Below are 14,534 nucleotides of genomic sequence, written 5' to 3'. Positions count from 1 at the left end.
TTGGGGGCGGAGTGGCTGCTGCTTTGTAACAAAAAATTGTCAGTCTTTGCACCTGCAATTTCTCCGAGGATTTAGATAACAGAGTCTTCGTACTCTGGGTTGCCTGGGAGGGTGGCTCCTTCCACGCTCCTTAAACGCACTTGCTGCCAGTCCCTGAAGGCTCTGGGCCTGGACCTTTTGCCCAGGTGCCTGGCTTCACAGTTTTCTGCTCTGTCCTGCTTGATCAGGCAGCGACCTCAGTGCTTTGATGTCATGTGCAGCAGTGGTCAGTGCTGCAGCCACAGTGGCGGGGGAGCAGGTGATGAGCGTTCCTCAGGGGACAGGGTACCTCCCCTGCCGGGTCCCTCACCCAGGGCCATGGACACCAATTGCCTCCCGTGCAAACCCTCTCCCTCCATCCCTGGAGCAGAGGCCAGGAGCTGCCCTCCAAACACCAGGAAGGCATCCGAAAGAAACCTTTGGTACTTTAGCAACTAATAACCACTGCTTACAGCGCTTGACCTCCATTAGCCCATAACACTCTTAATAGTGTTATTATTTAAAATATTATTATTTCCCTGAGTCTCAGTGTTCTCATTTGTAATGTAGGGATCATCATACCTATCTGTCATGAGGCTATGAAATGGAACAATGATGCAAATGCATTACCCAGAATGACTGATACTAGGTATTCAGCATGTGTTTGATCCTGAGTAAAAAATACTGGTACAAAAAAATATATTGTTAATCTAAAACATTAATCATAATGATTTGATTTTTCCGATCACAGTATACTGTATATTGATGCAGCTAATAGTTTATTTCATCTTCCCTCAAACCTGAAAATGAGGTATATATTACCCTTGTTTTTCAGAGGAAAAAGTATCAGCTTAGAGAGTTTGGTTATTTGCACAAGGTCACCCAACTGAGAATTGGGATTGAACTCTGCTGTGAATAGCGTCACAGCAGGAATTCAGGTGCCCATGGCCTAGCTTCAAATTCTACCTCGCGATCTCAGGGAAGTGACTACCTCTTTTTGTCCCTCAGTTTCAACATCTTTAAAAAGGACATGATAATAGTACCTACTTCAGAGGGTGCTGGATTTTAAACAAGTCATATCATGTAAAGCACTTACAATCATGCCTGGGGGTTCATCAGTGTTCCGTGCATTTGTTATTATTACTACATTTAATTATCATCATTATTTATATCTGGTGCCAGAGTCTAAGCTTTTAACCATTATAGTAAACTTTGGGATTTTCTTCTCTCACAGATGTCCGTTGGATTTACTGATTCCCCAGGCTGGAAGAGCAGTGATAAAAGCAATACCAACTTCTGGCCCAGGAAGATAAATTGAGGGTCATAGTTTCCCCATGCTTAGAGCACACTAGTCTATAATAAATTATAAATCTTTATTCCATGACTCTCCTTAGGAATTAAGGGACATAGAAGAGGCTCAGGGAACCTCCCACAATATGAAAGGCTCTTATTATGTAGCTTCCAGTCGGGATGTGTTATTTAAGAAAGAATGTTCTAAATTAGTAATACATTTTTAGAAAAGAAAAAACTTTCAGAGTGATTTCTGAAAACACAGTTATACTTTTACCAAATCACACTTATTCAGAAAGTTAACATTTTAAAATACCCCAAAATGTATGAATACATATTAGCCATTCATCTATTCGTACAGCTGGTGGGAACAGGAAGGGGTGAGTGGATGGCACTGCGACGAGTAAGGAGCAGAGAGAAGGGATTCTACATGTGTGTGTGTGGCGGGGGGTGGGGGGGAGTGGAGGGAGGAGGCAATGAAATTCTTTAAAACTCACAGTGTGGTCTGGGGGCAACCCTGCCAGGAAGTGGAATCCCAGAGCATCTCAGTGATGGCGAGCAATGAAGAGAGAAACTTCAACCTAGGACCCAAATGATACACGACAGGCCACCAATAAGTGTGTCCAAGAGTGTGACCCAACAAGTACGGCGGGCTGTGACATGCACAGGGACAGGAAGGGCTGTGTCTCATGCCCACCAGGATGTGGCACAAAGCATGCACCAGGACCCACGTTCTGTATTAAAACCTTGGGAAATAATTTTAAATCATGCTTTATGTAAATTACTTTGTTTAGAAAAGCACTAAATGAGAAAAATCCACACTGCACTGAAAAATATGTCTATGTATTCATACATTATTGAGGTTGGTGGGAACAGAGTGGGATGGGTGGATGGAATCAATAATGAGCAGAGAAGGTTTGCCATGGGGGAAGGGCGTGTGTGCCGGTCCTGGGTGGTTTACCCAGGGCCTCATTCCTTACCCTCCCCTGCTCTGCCCTTGCTCTCTGGCCACTGGCCCCTGCGGACTTGCTTGCCAGCTCCCCTTGCTTCTGGCTCCCCGCTGGGCTCCTAACGTGGGAGACACTAGTAAGAGAGTGGGAATAAGGGAGAAGCCAGGTGTTGCCCCACCACTATCTCCAGTGGCAATTCTAGGAGTGGCTGCATCACAGCCTTGACTCCACCTTCCACCAGGCAGGCCAGCCACGGTCCAGCTTCTGCCTACCCAGTGACCTCAGCCCATGAGCCCACCCCCCGTCCCTCCCATAGCTTTCTGTTGACTGTGCTTCAGGTTGCTGCATTCTTCCACTTGATCTTCTCTGCTCTTCCATTCACCAAGTAACCAATCCCTGGATTAAATTTCCTCTGCTTTAAAAGCTTAAAAATGTTTGTATTTTCCTGTTGGACGCTGACTGATGCCAGAGGAAAACAAAGTATGATGAATCAAAACATGATTTAGGTACGACCTCACCTGAAAATGCACTCTTGGATCACCTCGGTGAAACAGAACAGATAAATGCAACGAGGCAAGATACAACCAGTGACCCAATCGATGCACTAGAAAGCCAACAAGCAAATGAACAAGGTGCCCAAGGGTCTGAACCAGCAGGTAAGACTGGCTGGGTTTGCGTGAGTGTGGAATGGCCAAGAGGTCCTGACTAGTGGCAGAGAAGGAAGTAATGCACCACTCAAGACATCTATTAACAAAGAAGGGGAAAATCACACAGATACACAGAGGGCAGGAATGGGGCCTGATATATTGATGGGAGAGACCTGGAGGAAGAAAGTGAGAAAGGAAAAACTAAGAGACAGAAGGCAAAGAGTTGCAGAGCCCCACCGGGGAAGAGAGACAGAAACAAAAGTCGAACAAGTCAGGGAGAGATCGGCTCCAGTCTTTTTTATCTTCAGAGTCCTGCGAACAAGTACCTATCCAATCAAATAATGGTGATGCAAGAAAAGAGACACCCAGCCCATTGCCTTATGAGGAAGAAAGTAATTACTTACCAATTTTCTAATTCCATCTTTGTTTTTCTATGAGAGTAAAAGCTCTCCTTTGTTCTCCCATACCAATACACCCCTTCCCAATCCTAACACTGTCCAAGACACACAGCCTTCTCCACAACCTCTGGCTGATTTTAGCAGGTGTAAGTTGCGAGGGAGAAGGAGAGCTGAGCTCTTTAGTGGATGGGGTGTCCCTGGGAAGAGAATGCAAAGAGGAAGAATAGGAAAAGGTGGACTGTGGAGCACCAAATAACAAAGTACAAGAGTGAGATAGATTTTAGATAAATTGACATGGAATCAAAATAATGCCATGTTGTGGAGGTGATGAAAAGAAATAAGTTGCAACTTCCTTTTCAGAGGTTATAACAGAAACATGTAAATCATGTAAGATGTTGCAGGTCAGATTTGCAAGTAAGGAAGCCCAGGTGAAGGGCCTTTTAGAAGGAAGTGGCAGGTAGAGGGATGTGGTTTGTCGGACAGTGGCACACAGGGAGAACTTTGGTGATGATTTGAATGCTTAAATGAGGAAAATATATAGAAAGACAAAATTGATATAGAGGAGACATACGCAGGTCATAATAATAATTAAGAAACAGGGATAGAGTAGGAGAAAGTAGGAAACGTAACGGAGAATGGATACATTGAAAAAGCAGGTACGGGACAGCAGGCTCAGGTCTAGGGTGAGACCCTGGGGCACATATAAGGATTATCTTACCCTTGGCACATTTGTGTGCCCCAGGCACCTCCTTTGCCTGGTCCTAGACCCTGCTGGACCCTGGGGACAGTGATTACAAATGTAGAGGAAAAGAGATGAATAGAGAAAGATACAGATGAAAAAGAATACCAATAAATAGAAAAATGGGGGTAGGAGAGGCACAAGGAGAATAACTTAAAGGACAATTAATTAAAAATTGGTAGAGAGTGGGCCAAACAGAGAGAGGAGACAAATCAAGACATTGCCCCATTTGAGGAGACAGTCATCAGAAAAGAAGACACAAGGGACTGTTCCTAATACCATTGAGAAGGGTAAGGTATCTGCAATGATCAAAATAGCCCTGTAACCCCCTCAGATAAAAATAGTCCTCTCCTCAGGCATCTCACCCTCCCCATGGTTTCAGTACCATCCATCATCTATTGATTCCTAGATGTACATCTCCAGCCAGACCTATCTCTAGACTCATTCCTCCAAGTGCTTGAAGATCTGTATTCAAAGATCTGATGGACATCGCTATTTGGAAGCTGTATCAGTTATCTATTGCTGTATAAAAAAATAGTCCCAAAACTTAGTGGATTAAGCCAACCATGGTTTTGTCACTTCTGTCAATCCTAACTTTACACATAGCCTATGACTCAGCAATTACATTCCTCAACAGATCAACAGAAATGCATATTATCTTCATCAAAACACATACAAAAGAATGTTCATCATAGCATTATTCATAGTATTCTAGAGCTTGAGCCAGCAAAAATGGGTATTTTATGGTTTTATTTTTTAATGGATAATTTCTATAAAGGAATATTATATAGTGGTGAAGATAAATATATGAAATGGATACAGATGACTATCACACACATGTTGACTAAAGAAGCCAAATCCACCCCTGCCCCTGGAAAGCCAGAGGGACACAGAGAGTGAGCAAGAGTGAATGATTCCACTTATATAAATTTGTATAAATTTTGAACTAGTAAAATCAATCATCTATGGTATTAAAAGTGTCAAAGTGGTGGTTAACTTGAGCAAGATACATCTGGACAGTTAGTGGGGCATCTCTAAGAGGTTTCTGGAGTGTTAGTAATCTCCTATTACTTGACCAAAGTGATGGTTACCCAGATATGCTTGTTCTGTGATAATTCAAAATTTATGATTTATGCATTTTTATCTATGGGTTATACTGCAATTGTGATTTTTATTTTTGAAAAGCGAAAAATCATCAAAAGATGAGAAAAGTAAGTGAAAAGAAAGTAAAAACAAACCTGAGAATTGAGAGAGACACAAAGGGACAGAGTTGAACAGCAGCAAGGAGAAGGGTCGGGGTGAAGCCTCCCTCCTGCAGTGGAATTACAAGGAGAAGGCTGTTAATGCTAATGAACAGTGCTTACTACCTTTTGGAGTGCCAAATTAAAATTCTTCATTCATTACAATTTGATCCAGAAGCAACGTTACCCAACCATGGATTTCAAATCAATTCCTGTTCTGTCCTTCTGGAGGATATAAAGAAGGAAAAGCCATTTTTTAACCCCGAAGTTGAGGCACCTGATGTAATAGGTAAGGCTGACACAGTGTGGAGCAGGAATCACAGGAACAGGGCAAGAGGCTGGGGCAGGTCAGAGGCTGGTGGCCCCGGACAGAGGCAGGAAGGGGAGGGAACCAGTGCCCTGTGCAGTGAGTTTAGCAGAAGAGATTCCCCAGGAACTGGAAAAATAGCAAAAGACAAAAGGGGTAAATAATAAGTATTGATGTCCAAGAGACAATTTCTAAGGCAAGAGAGGAAAGTATGGGGGTACAAGATAAAGAAAAGGGAAAAAATCAGAGACCCAAGGTATTCAAGAGAGGAGATGGAAAAGAAACACATGAAGACAAAGCGAGGTATAAAGAGATACCATCCCCAGAAAGAGAGGCATAAGTAGGGAAAATTGGCCAAGCCAAGAGGAAGGTAAAGAAATAAAATAAGAATGAAAGAAAGAAGTAGAATGAAGTAGAGGGTCAGAGGTAGATTGAGGGTGGTGGTAAGAGGTAGAATGAGGGTGAGGGAAGAAGAGTGTTGGCAGAATGGGCAAAGCTGCCCTCTGTGAATATCATCACGTTTTGTGCAGGACCTGGAGAAACCTGCAGGTCACACACATTCAAGCACAGGTCACGGTGCCTTGAGTTAACCTAGCTTCTAGATCTTCCTAGTGCTCTCATTCTGAGGTTTCCTGCTGTGTGGGCTCCACCCTGAGATCCTAAGTGGTTTTGTTCCTCTGTGCAGTGATCAGCAGTGAGGACTCCGCAGAATCCAGTGATGGAGACATGTCCCCAGAACCCTCCACATCAGCACTGAGAAAGGCGTCTGGTAAGGAAGTGGGAGAGCCAGGCCTAGGCTGCAGGAACCTGAACTAGAGTCACTGTTTCCTGAGCATCTTATTCTGAGCCCCTTCTGTAGCATGGTTCCAGTTTACTCTGGAATCCTATTCTCTGTCTTTATTTTACTGGACTTTTATGGGAAATGCAGAGAGATATGAAATCTATATCTGAGGATGAGGCCTATTAACTATTGGGTCCCATTAATAAATATACATACCCTGTATTGATTATATAGTAGAAATAGGCCAGCAAAGTAATGAGTGTGTTTAAAACTACTAGCTGTGGGCTTCCCTGGTGGCACAGTGGTTAAGAATCCGCCTGCCAATTCAGGGGACACGGGTTTGAGCCCTGGTCTGGGAAGATCCCACATGCCACGGAGTAACTAAGCCCGTGCGCCACAGCTGCTGAGCCTGCGCTCTAGAGCCCGCATGCCACAACTACTGAGCCCACGTGCCACAACTACTGAGCCCGTGTGCCTAGATCCCGTGCTCCACAGCAAGAGAAGCCACCGTGATGAGAGGCCCGTGCACCGCAACAAAGAATAGCCCCCACTCGTCGCAACTAGAGAAAGCCTGCGCGCAGCCAAAAAAAAAAAAACCTACTAGTTGCTATGCCTATGAAGTGGTGGATTTATGCAGTGATTTCTACAAAGAACAGAAAGCTAAATACGGTTGGCAATGCGTGGGTTAAGGGCACCAACCTCCAGTGCAGTCAAACATCTGCCTATAACTTAAGAGTCAGCCCTCCATACACGCAGGTGGCATCCATGAATTCCACCAACTGTGGATCGTTTAGTGCTATAGTATTTAATTTCTTTTTTTTTTTTTTTTGGCTGTGTTGGGTCTTCGTTGCTGAGCAGGGGCTTTCTCTAGTTGTGGAGCACGGGCTCTAGGTGCATGGGCTTCACTAGTTGTGGTGCGGAAGGCTCAGTAGTTGTGGCACACGGGCTTAGTTGCTCTGCAGCATGTGGGATCTTCCCAGACCAGGGATCGGACCCTTGTCCCCTGCATTGGCAGGCAGATTCTCCACCACCGCGCCACGAGGGAAGTCCTGCTGTAGTATTTAGTATGGAAAAAATCTGAGTTTAAGTGGACCTGTGCAGTTCAAACCCATATTGTTCAAGGGTGGGCTGTATTCCTTTACTGGAAGGTCATATTATCATCTGATCACAAACTTGAATCATGTCATAACTTGTCCAGCTACCTAGTGTTAGCAGAAATAAAGACTTCATATAAGGCATTCTGAAACCCAAAGGACTGTTTTTGACAGAATTCTTCAACAAGTCATGGCATATACAGTGATTTTTCAAAGGACCTTTGCAAAAAATATCTTACGACAACCTTAAGGGCTAAGCAGGATGGACATTGTAACCCTTGCTTTTAGATGAGGAAACACAATCACATAAATGTTTCAAGTTCTCTACAAAGTCTCATGGGAGACTGAAGGGAATAACAAGGCTAGCGTCCTGGATTCTGCATTATTTTCTTGTAAAATTGAAGCTCGAAATGATTATCAAAATGTTATTTCCTCAATCCTATGGGTAGCCTGAGTTGCATAAGATCTGTGTCTCTGTAGTGTACAGTTGGTGAATTTTTGTCCCTTTCTACTTTTCAGACCTAGACAATATCAGAAACATACCTATTTATGGAAACACACTAGGAACAGTTCTAAGAAGAAATAGAATGTTACCTGATCTTGGTGCTACAAAAGAGCAATATTTTAAATAATACACTCAATCTAATTGCTCACTAGATCTATCAAAGTAAAATGTAGATTTGTTGCAGTTTTTAGGGAACACTTTTGTCTTAGTACTGGTAGGAAGACTGCTCTAGAAGATAGTCCTAAAACACATCTACGGCTCAGACACATGAGAAAATTATTTCCCAGGCTTGCAAATAGTTCAGGAGGGCACCAGGTTGGCAGGGGGTGGGAGGAGGTGAGGAGAGTAGGCTCACACAAGGTCCTGAACACAAGGTCTCCAAGGTACCCTACATGAGAAACAGCAGATGAAGGAAGCTTGAAAAGACAACAGAAGGGGTCAGAAGTAGAAGAGAGAGAAGGGAAGGAGGGTAAGGTTCAAGCAGAGCAAAGTTGCCCCTTGCATTTGAATTGTCTCTGCTCTGGGAACAGGGAATGGAACATCACTAACCTACATAGCAGATGACTTAGAAAGGCAGCCCAGAGTGGCCTGGGTGCAGGCCATGCCTCGCATGGCTTTTCAAGACTTCTGCAAGTTTTCTCACGAGGGAAATTCCTGCTGAATGGGTTCCTTGGCCACACGTCCAAACCCCTCGAGAATCCTGTTCCTTTGTGCAGTGACCAATAACCTTGACTTTTTAGAACCAAGTGAGGGAGGAGGGGCCAGAGAAGCCACCTGCTCATGATCCCAGATGGCTCATGTAGGAAGATAAGGATTGCAGCCATGGACAGCAAATATCCCGAGTGTAAACCCAGAGCTCTGTTTTCCTGGTGAATCTTATTCTGAGCATTCTCCACATGCCTTGATTTGATTCATTCTAGGATATCATTTTCCACATTTAACTTTTCTGGCCCTGTTGGGAAGTGGAAGGAGGCAAGAAGGCATTGTACAGAAACTGTTGTTTAACTGGATCAGCCCAGTCAATTGATATATTGAAGATGTAGCAAAAATATGCTAGTAAAATTATACCTTTTACTACACACTATCGTATCTATTAATGCTAAAGAGTGGAAATAGTGTACTTCTTCCTCAGCATGCTTTCATTCTATGGAGCATACTAAGCACAGCATTCCTCTATATGTTGTTAATATTGTCATTAGTCCCCACCTTAGAAAGACTTCACAGAATAATTTGTGCTTCTATTAAATTATTGATGGAAAAATAGCTTAAGACCAAATACCCTCAAACCCCAATTATAGCTAAATCATTGGCTTACATGGTGATTTCTCATAGGGTTTTTATAAATAAAGCTTCCCTTTGTTTTTACAAAAACCTTAACAGGGAGTTAGGGTAACCAGGTTATCCCAGGTTTATAGATGACGAAACTGGAGTTGGTAATGTTTGAGGGTCTTTTATGAACTCACATGGAGAGTAAAAGGCAGAGCCAGGTAGGAACCCAGCATTACCTGCAACATGACATTGGCATGTATAGTGATATTTGAAAACATCTTCACAAATAAGGTATCATTTTATGTTTACAACAACCTAAAAGGTAGGTCAGAAAACTCTTGTTCCCTCATTTCACAGATGAGGAAACTCCAGCACATAAACATTTAAGGATCTTTACACATCACATATGGACAATTATTGGAAGAGTCAGAACTAACCACCTGGACTCTTAGCAAAAATTCATGATCGTTTATTCAAAATCTTTAAAGCCAGAGGTAAGATATGATGTTTTATTATTTTAGAAAGACAGTGTGGTGTATATCCTATTTGTTATAAAACACTCCAGTAGGGTCTGGGACAGAATCTCATTCTCAAATATACTGTATTAGTGTTCCTGCAGCAAATTGTGCGAATTCACAACAACTGTGATAAATATTTTATTGGACTCACGGCAGCTGAAGTCCAGATTCATTGCCAAACTAGTTAGTACAAACCTGTGAAAAAATATTGGCTTTCAAAACTTCTTTGACTTTGTAATTAGGGCTAAAGGACTGGGGGGGCCTTTGCTCCATTTGGTAGAGCTCACTTCCTTTAGACAGAAGAGACAGAAATGATCATCATTGTGTCTTTATAGTCCAAATCCTGTCTACAGTGTGAGTAGTCATAAGATTTACTACCTTTTAGATATAGATTACTGGTTGTATTTTCCTTTCCTTCCTAGATCCTTGGGATATTGAAAACACATCAATTTGCAGCATAAGCAACAGGAAAAGACGTAAGAACAATCAAAACTCTTTCTGTAACAAATATCTTTCTTTGCTACAAGAGCTTCATTCAAATTTTTGGTAATATCCTTTAAAATCAAATGATAAACTTGTTGGCATTTTAGATGATTCACATTATACATGTTGAATTAGGTGAGCTGGGCTAATTGATGTTACTTGTAGGCCTCAAGAAGTTCAGTGTCACAAGTGCAGTACAGGTTTATTCTTCACTCACATAAAAGGATAAAGTGGTTCCCAGGGTGGAGGGGTGCTCACTGAGGGCCCAGCTGATGGAGGCTCTGACATCTTGAAAATGTTGCTTCCACGGTCCCCCTGGATAAGAAACAAAGTGGAAGCAGAAGTATGTGCAGACAAGAGGAAAGGGTAAAGAAGTGACCAAAGTGAGTGCCTTCCATGGCAAAGCTGTGTCCAGTCCCGGCCTTGGGGGTGGTCCCTGGAGCAACCTTGACCAGGAGGTCAGATGGAGCCGTAGGGGGCCTGGTGGTAGGAATATTCCTACCTCTTCTACATAAGCTTCCCCTTTCCAGATTTCCTTTTAAAGAACTCCATGCTGTATAGGTCCTAGGACACAGGCTGAGACTGTAAAGGAATTTTACTTTTTTCTGCAGGGATCAGCAGTGGTGACACTTCAGAATTGAGTAACGAAGATGAGCCTCAGGAAATGTCTACCTCACTCCTGAGAAATGGGTCAGGTAAAGAAGATTAGGATGCCAAGCCTTGGCCTGCAGAATGTCAGGAATGAAAAGACACTGTTTCCTGGTGCATTTTATTCTGAGACCTTGACTACCTTGTATCCAGTTAATCCTGGGAACTACTTTTCGGATTTTAGAAAATGGAAAGAGGCAGGAAATTATTATAAATTCATGTTTAATAGAATGACTCACATTCACTAAATGTATGTAATTTTATATTCCTATAGCAGAAATAATCACCAAAATGATGGTCTCTTTTTAAACACTTACTGTCATGCCTGCTAACACTAAGATCCTAGATTTCTATAGTGATATACTGGTTGACATTAATGTCATTTGTAATCGTAAAAGCCTCAAAAGACAACTGGTCCTTCTGTGTAATTATAGACAGAAATAAAAGCTTCAGATCCACCATTCTCAAACTTTAGTATAGTCTGTGACAGATATTCATCACATTGTAGTTGGATTGTACCATGATATTTTAAATTCCTTTGGCAAATGAGATCTTACTCTGTTACCAGAAAATCTCTAAGTCTTAGGAAGGCTAACTCTTGCTTCCTCATTTTAGGATGAGGAAATAGATGTACAAATGTCTAAGGGTAAGAAAGGGTGACTATTTTATGTAACCGGCAGGAAGATAAGAGCTGTGTCACATGATCAGAGTCGAAAGAGGGGATATGAGGGACCTGGCATATTCACAGGGGAATGTATCAGTGCCTGATGCAAGAAGACTTATTTAGCAACGATAATAAATACATATGTATATATATATATGTGTGTGTGTGTGTGTGTGTGTGTGTGTGTGTATACATACACACACATATATACATATATATGTATATATATTGGTGGGTATATAATCACCAGTATTGGTGTGGATTTTGAAATATATATTCAGATTGAGAGGGAAAAAGCAAAAACCATAAAGAAACAGAGAGGGTAGGAATGGAACAAGTTGTATGATATACAGAACACCTAGAAGGATAATGCCAAAAAGGATGAACAGAGAAATAAAAAGAACAGATATTAAGAGTATAACTGATGAAATGAGAGAAATCAACACAGAAGTTAAGAGAAATCAGGGACAGAGAAGTTCACAGATGGGCAGAAAATTGAAGAAAAGGAGGAGGAGAAGGTGTGGCTAGATTGAAAGAGACAGAGAAAATCTCTGTTGGATATGAGGTGTAGTCATTGGACAGGTGTATTTTTCTTCAGCCCATCTGAGCTTCGAACATTGATCAGCATGACCACATCAAAGTCTGTCTCTTGGTTGCCATCTACAGTCTGCTGTTTCCTTATTTCCCTTCAATGTCCTGTGGATTCAAAGCTCTAAAAATAAATAGAGGAAGAGACTCAGAAGAGATGCCAATCTATTAGCATGTGATAGAAAAGCCAATTGTGATACTAGTTCTCAGTTATCTTTGTTTTACTGTCTGCACAGAGGAAAAGCTCTTCCTTCTTTACCTATCTCTCCCCCAAAACATTGCCATACATGCACACACCAATACACATACTCATATACAGACAGGCCTGTGCACAGATTTGGACTGTTTTCAACAGGTTTGAAGGAGCCAAAAGAGAAAGAAGAGCTCAGCTTCTGGGTGGAGGGAGGTGATGCTAAGTGGATAATGCAAGGAGAAATAATTGAAAAATTAGGCTGAAAAGATATCTGAGTAAATTTCTTCAAATTAAAAGATATCTGAGTAAGTGTCAAGTTTTTCTAAGTGGACATGAGATCCAAATATCACGAGATTGGGAAGTTTTGTAGAGGAAGATGGATAATTTTCAAGATACCTCTAGGAAGTTCACCAGAAACATGATAATAAAGTCTGTGACTGATGGACAGTCCTGTGATGTAGAAAGCTCATAGAGAACTGGCAGAAGTAATAATAGTCAATAGTGTGGTCAGTGTCAAAAAAGCAGGCAGATGGTGACAATGAAAGTGGTAAACTGTGAGATGAAGCCAAATGTGGTTGAAGAAAATATAGATAAACACAAAGATTGTAAGTTTTTTAAGCCAAAAGATCAAGATAAGATTAAGAGAAACAAACTGAAGCAAAGAGAAAACAGAAAGTGATGTGACAATATAAAGAGGAGTACTTCAACGGTAAAACTAGATCCAGAGACAGAAGCATAAAAAACTAGACAAAATGAGATACATACAGGAAGCAATCAATGGAGAGGAATAAAGATGAGACACAGAGATAACTGCATAGATAAAGGGTTAAAAGATGAGAGAAAAGTGGTAGAGAGAGAAAAGGGCAGTGTAAAAGAAAGAAAGGAGAGAGATGGAGAAATTGTGGGATCTGAGATGACCATGAGACAAAAGCAACATTGGCACAAGGGGTGGTTCACACTAGCAGTGAGTTTTCAGGGTAAGGTGTCCCCAGGTATCAAAGTGGCTCCTGTAACTCACCCAGATTACAAGGTACCTCACCAAAGGGGTTTCATGTACTCTTAGGGTTTCAATCACCATCTACAATCTAATGGTTCCTAAACACACATTTCCAGCCCAGCTCTGCCTTCTAAGCTTCCAAACTCAATTATCCAAGTGTCAGAAAGGCCTCTGGCTAAGGTCCTGAAGGTTCTAGACTTCTCCACTTAGATGTCTCTCAGACTCAACACTTTTAAAACTGAGCACATCATCTTGCCCCCTAAAGAAAGCATCTACTCCTCCAGTGTTTGCTATCTCTAAACCACTTATTAACTGACTCATTCTTTCAAGTTGAAATTCTCAGTCATCCATGACACAGCCATCTCCTCAATTGATGTACCCTATCTGTCACCTAACTCTATCAATTATTCCTTTTATATGTCTCCACCCTGTCCATTTATTTCCATCTCCATGCCAGCACTCTCGTCCATATCTATATCACTTCTCACTTGAACTAGGTCTACAGGCTCCTTATTTGTCCTCCTTCTCATACTGTTCCCACCAAACACATTCTAAGTGATTTAGCTAAATTGTTCTTTCAAAAATGCAATTATGTTCATGCTGATTTCCTACATAATAGCCAAATATCACTTAATTTTCTTTAGGAATAATTTAATTCTTCTTCATGTGATCTCCAAAGCTCCACACCTGAGGCTCCTGCTTCTTTCTCCATTCCCACCATTCTCTCTCATTCTCTCACTCTATGTTCAGACATACTAAACTCCTTTTGGTTACTTCTATTTGCTGAATCCAGACCTTTGCACGTGCTTCTCCATCCATGTGGGACTATCATCTTAGTCACCTTTCTTCCTAATCTGGTTAACTACTGCTTCCATGATACCTCCTCCAGAAGAGGTCCCTCAGCTCAAACTCTGCGAGTTCCTCCTGCCTTCTGCATCCCCAGAGTATCCTGTACAATCTGTGTCCTAACATTCTCCATGTTTCAATGTACTCACTCATCAAGTGTCAGTCCCCTGGTTGCTCATAAGATTGACAAGCATTCACTCTTCATGCATCATCATCACTCACCTCAGCACCTGGTACATGAAAGATGCTCAGCACACTTGTTGAGTGAATAGAAAAAAAGTCCACTTTCTGTATTCCAACATTTGGAATTTGTCTGGTAAAAATTAGTTTCTTATAGTATTTATATGAGAATATCTAT

General features: G+C 41.8%; 1 protein-coding gene and 1 long non-coding RNA gene across 3 annotated transcripts in view; one reads left to right on the top strand and one right to left on the bottom strand.

The window, feature by feature from the left end:
* The window catches only part of LOC132428314 (nuclear autoantigen Sp-100-like), an 84,091-nt gene that overhangs the window by 40,141 nt on the left and 29,416 nt on the right, over window positions 1–14,534 (top strand). The window contains exons 5-9 of one of the 2 annotated variants that reach the window (XM_060015957.2): window positions 2,765–2,914; window positions 5,462–5,572; window positions 6,276–6,359; window positions 10,180–10,233; window positions 10,852–10,935. In XM_060015957.2, the coding sequence (XP_059871940.1) occupies window positions 2,765–2,914; window positions 5,462–5,572; window positions 6,276–6,359; window positions 10,180–10,233; window positions 10,852–10,935 (483 nt within the window). Of the gene's footprint in view, window positions 1–2,764; window positions 2,915–5,458; window positions 5,573–6,275; window positions 6,360–10,179; window positions 10,234–10,851; window positions 10,936–14,534 lie in introns of both variants that reach the window. The other variant, XM_060015956.2, reaches the window with a different exon arrangement.
* LOC132428315 (uncharacterized) overlaps window positions 10,240–14,534 on the bottom strand; it is a 37,038-nt gene continuing 32,743 nt past the window's right edge. Inside the window, exon 4 of the long non-coding RNA XR_009520101.1 lies at window positions 10,240–10,555. This is a non-coding gene — a long non-coding RNA (uncharacterized lncRNA). The remainder of the gene's footprint in view (window positions 10,556–14,534) is intronic.

The sequence above is a fragment of the Delphinus delphis genome, chromosome 7 (assembly GCF_949987515.2).
Source record: "Delphinus delphis chromosome 7, mDelDel1.2, whole genome shotgun sequence".
NCBI lineage: Eukaryota > Metazoa > Chordata > Mammalia > Artiodactyla > Delphinidae > Delphinus > Delphinus delphis.
The sequence above is the reverse complement of the archived record's forward strand: the minus strand, read 5'-3'. Positions and strand labels throughout refer to the sequence as shown.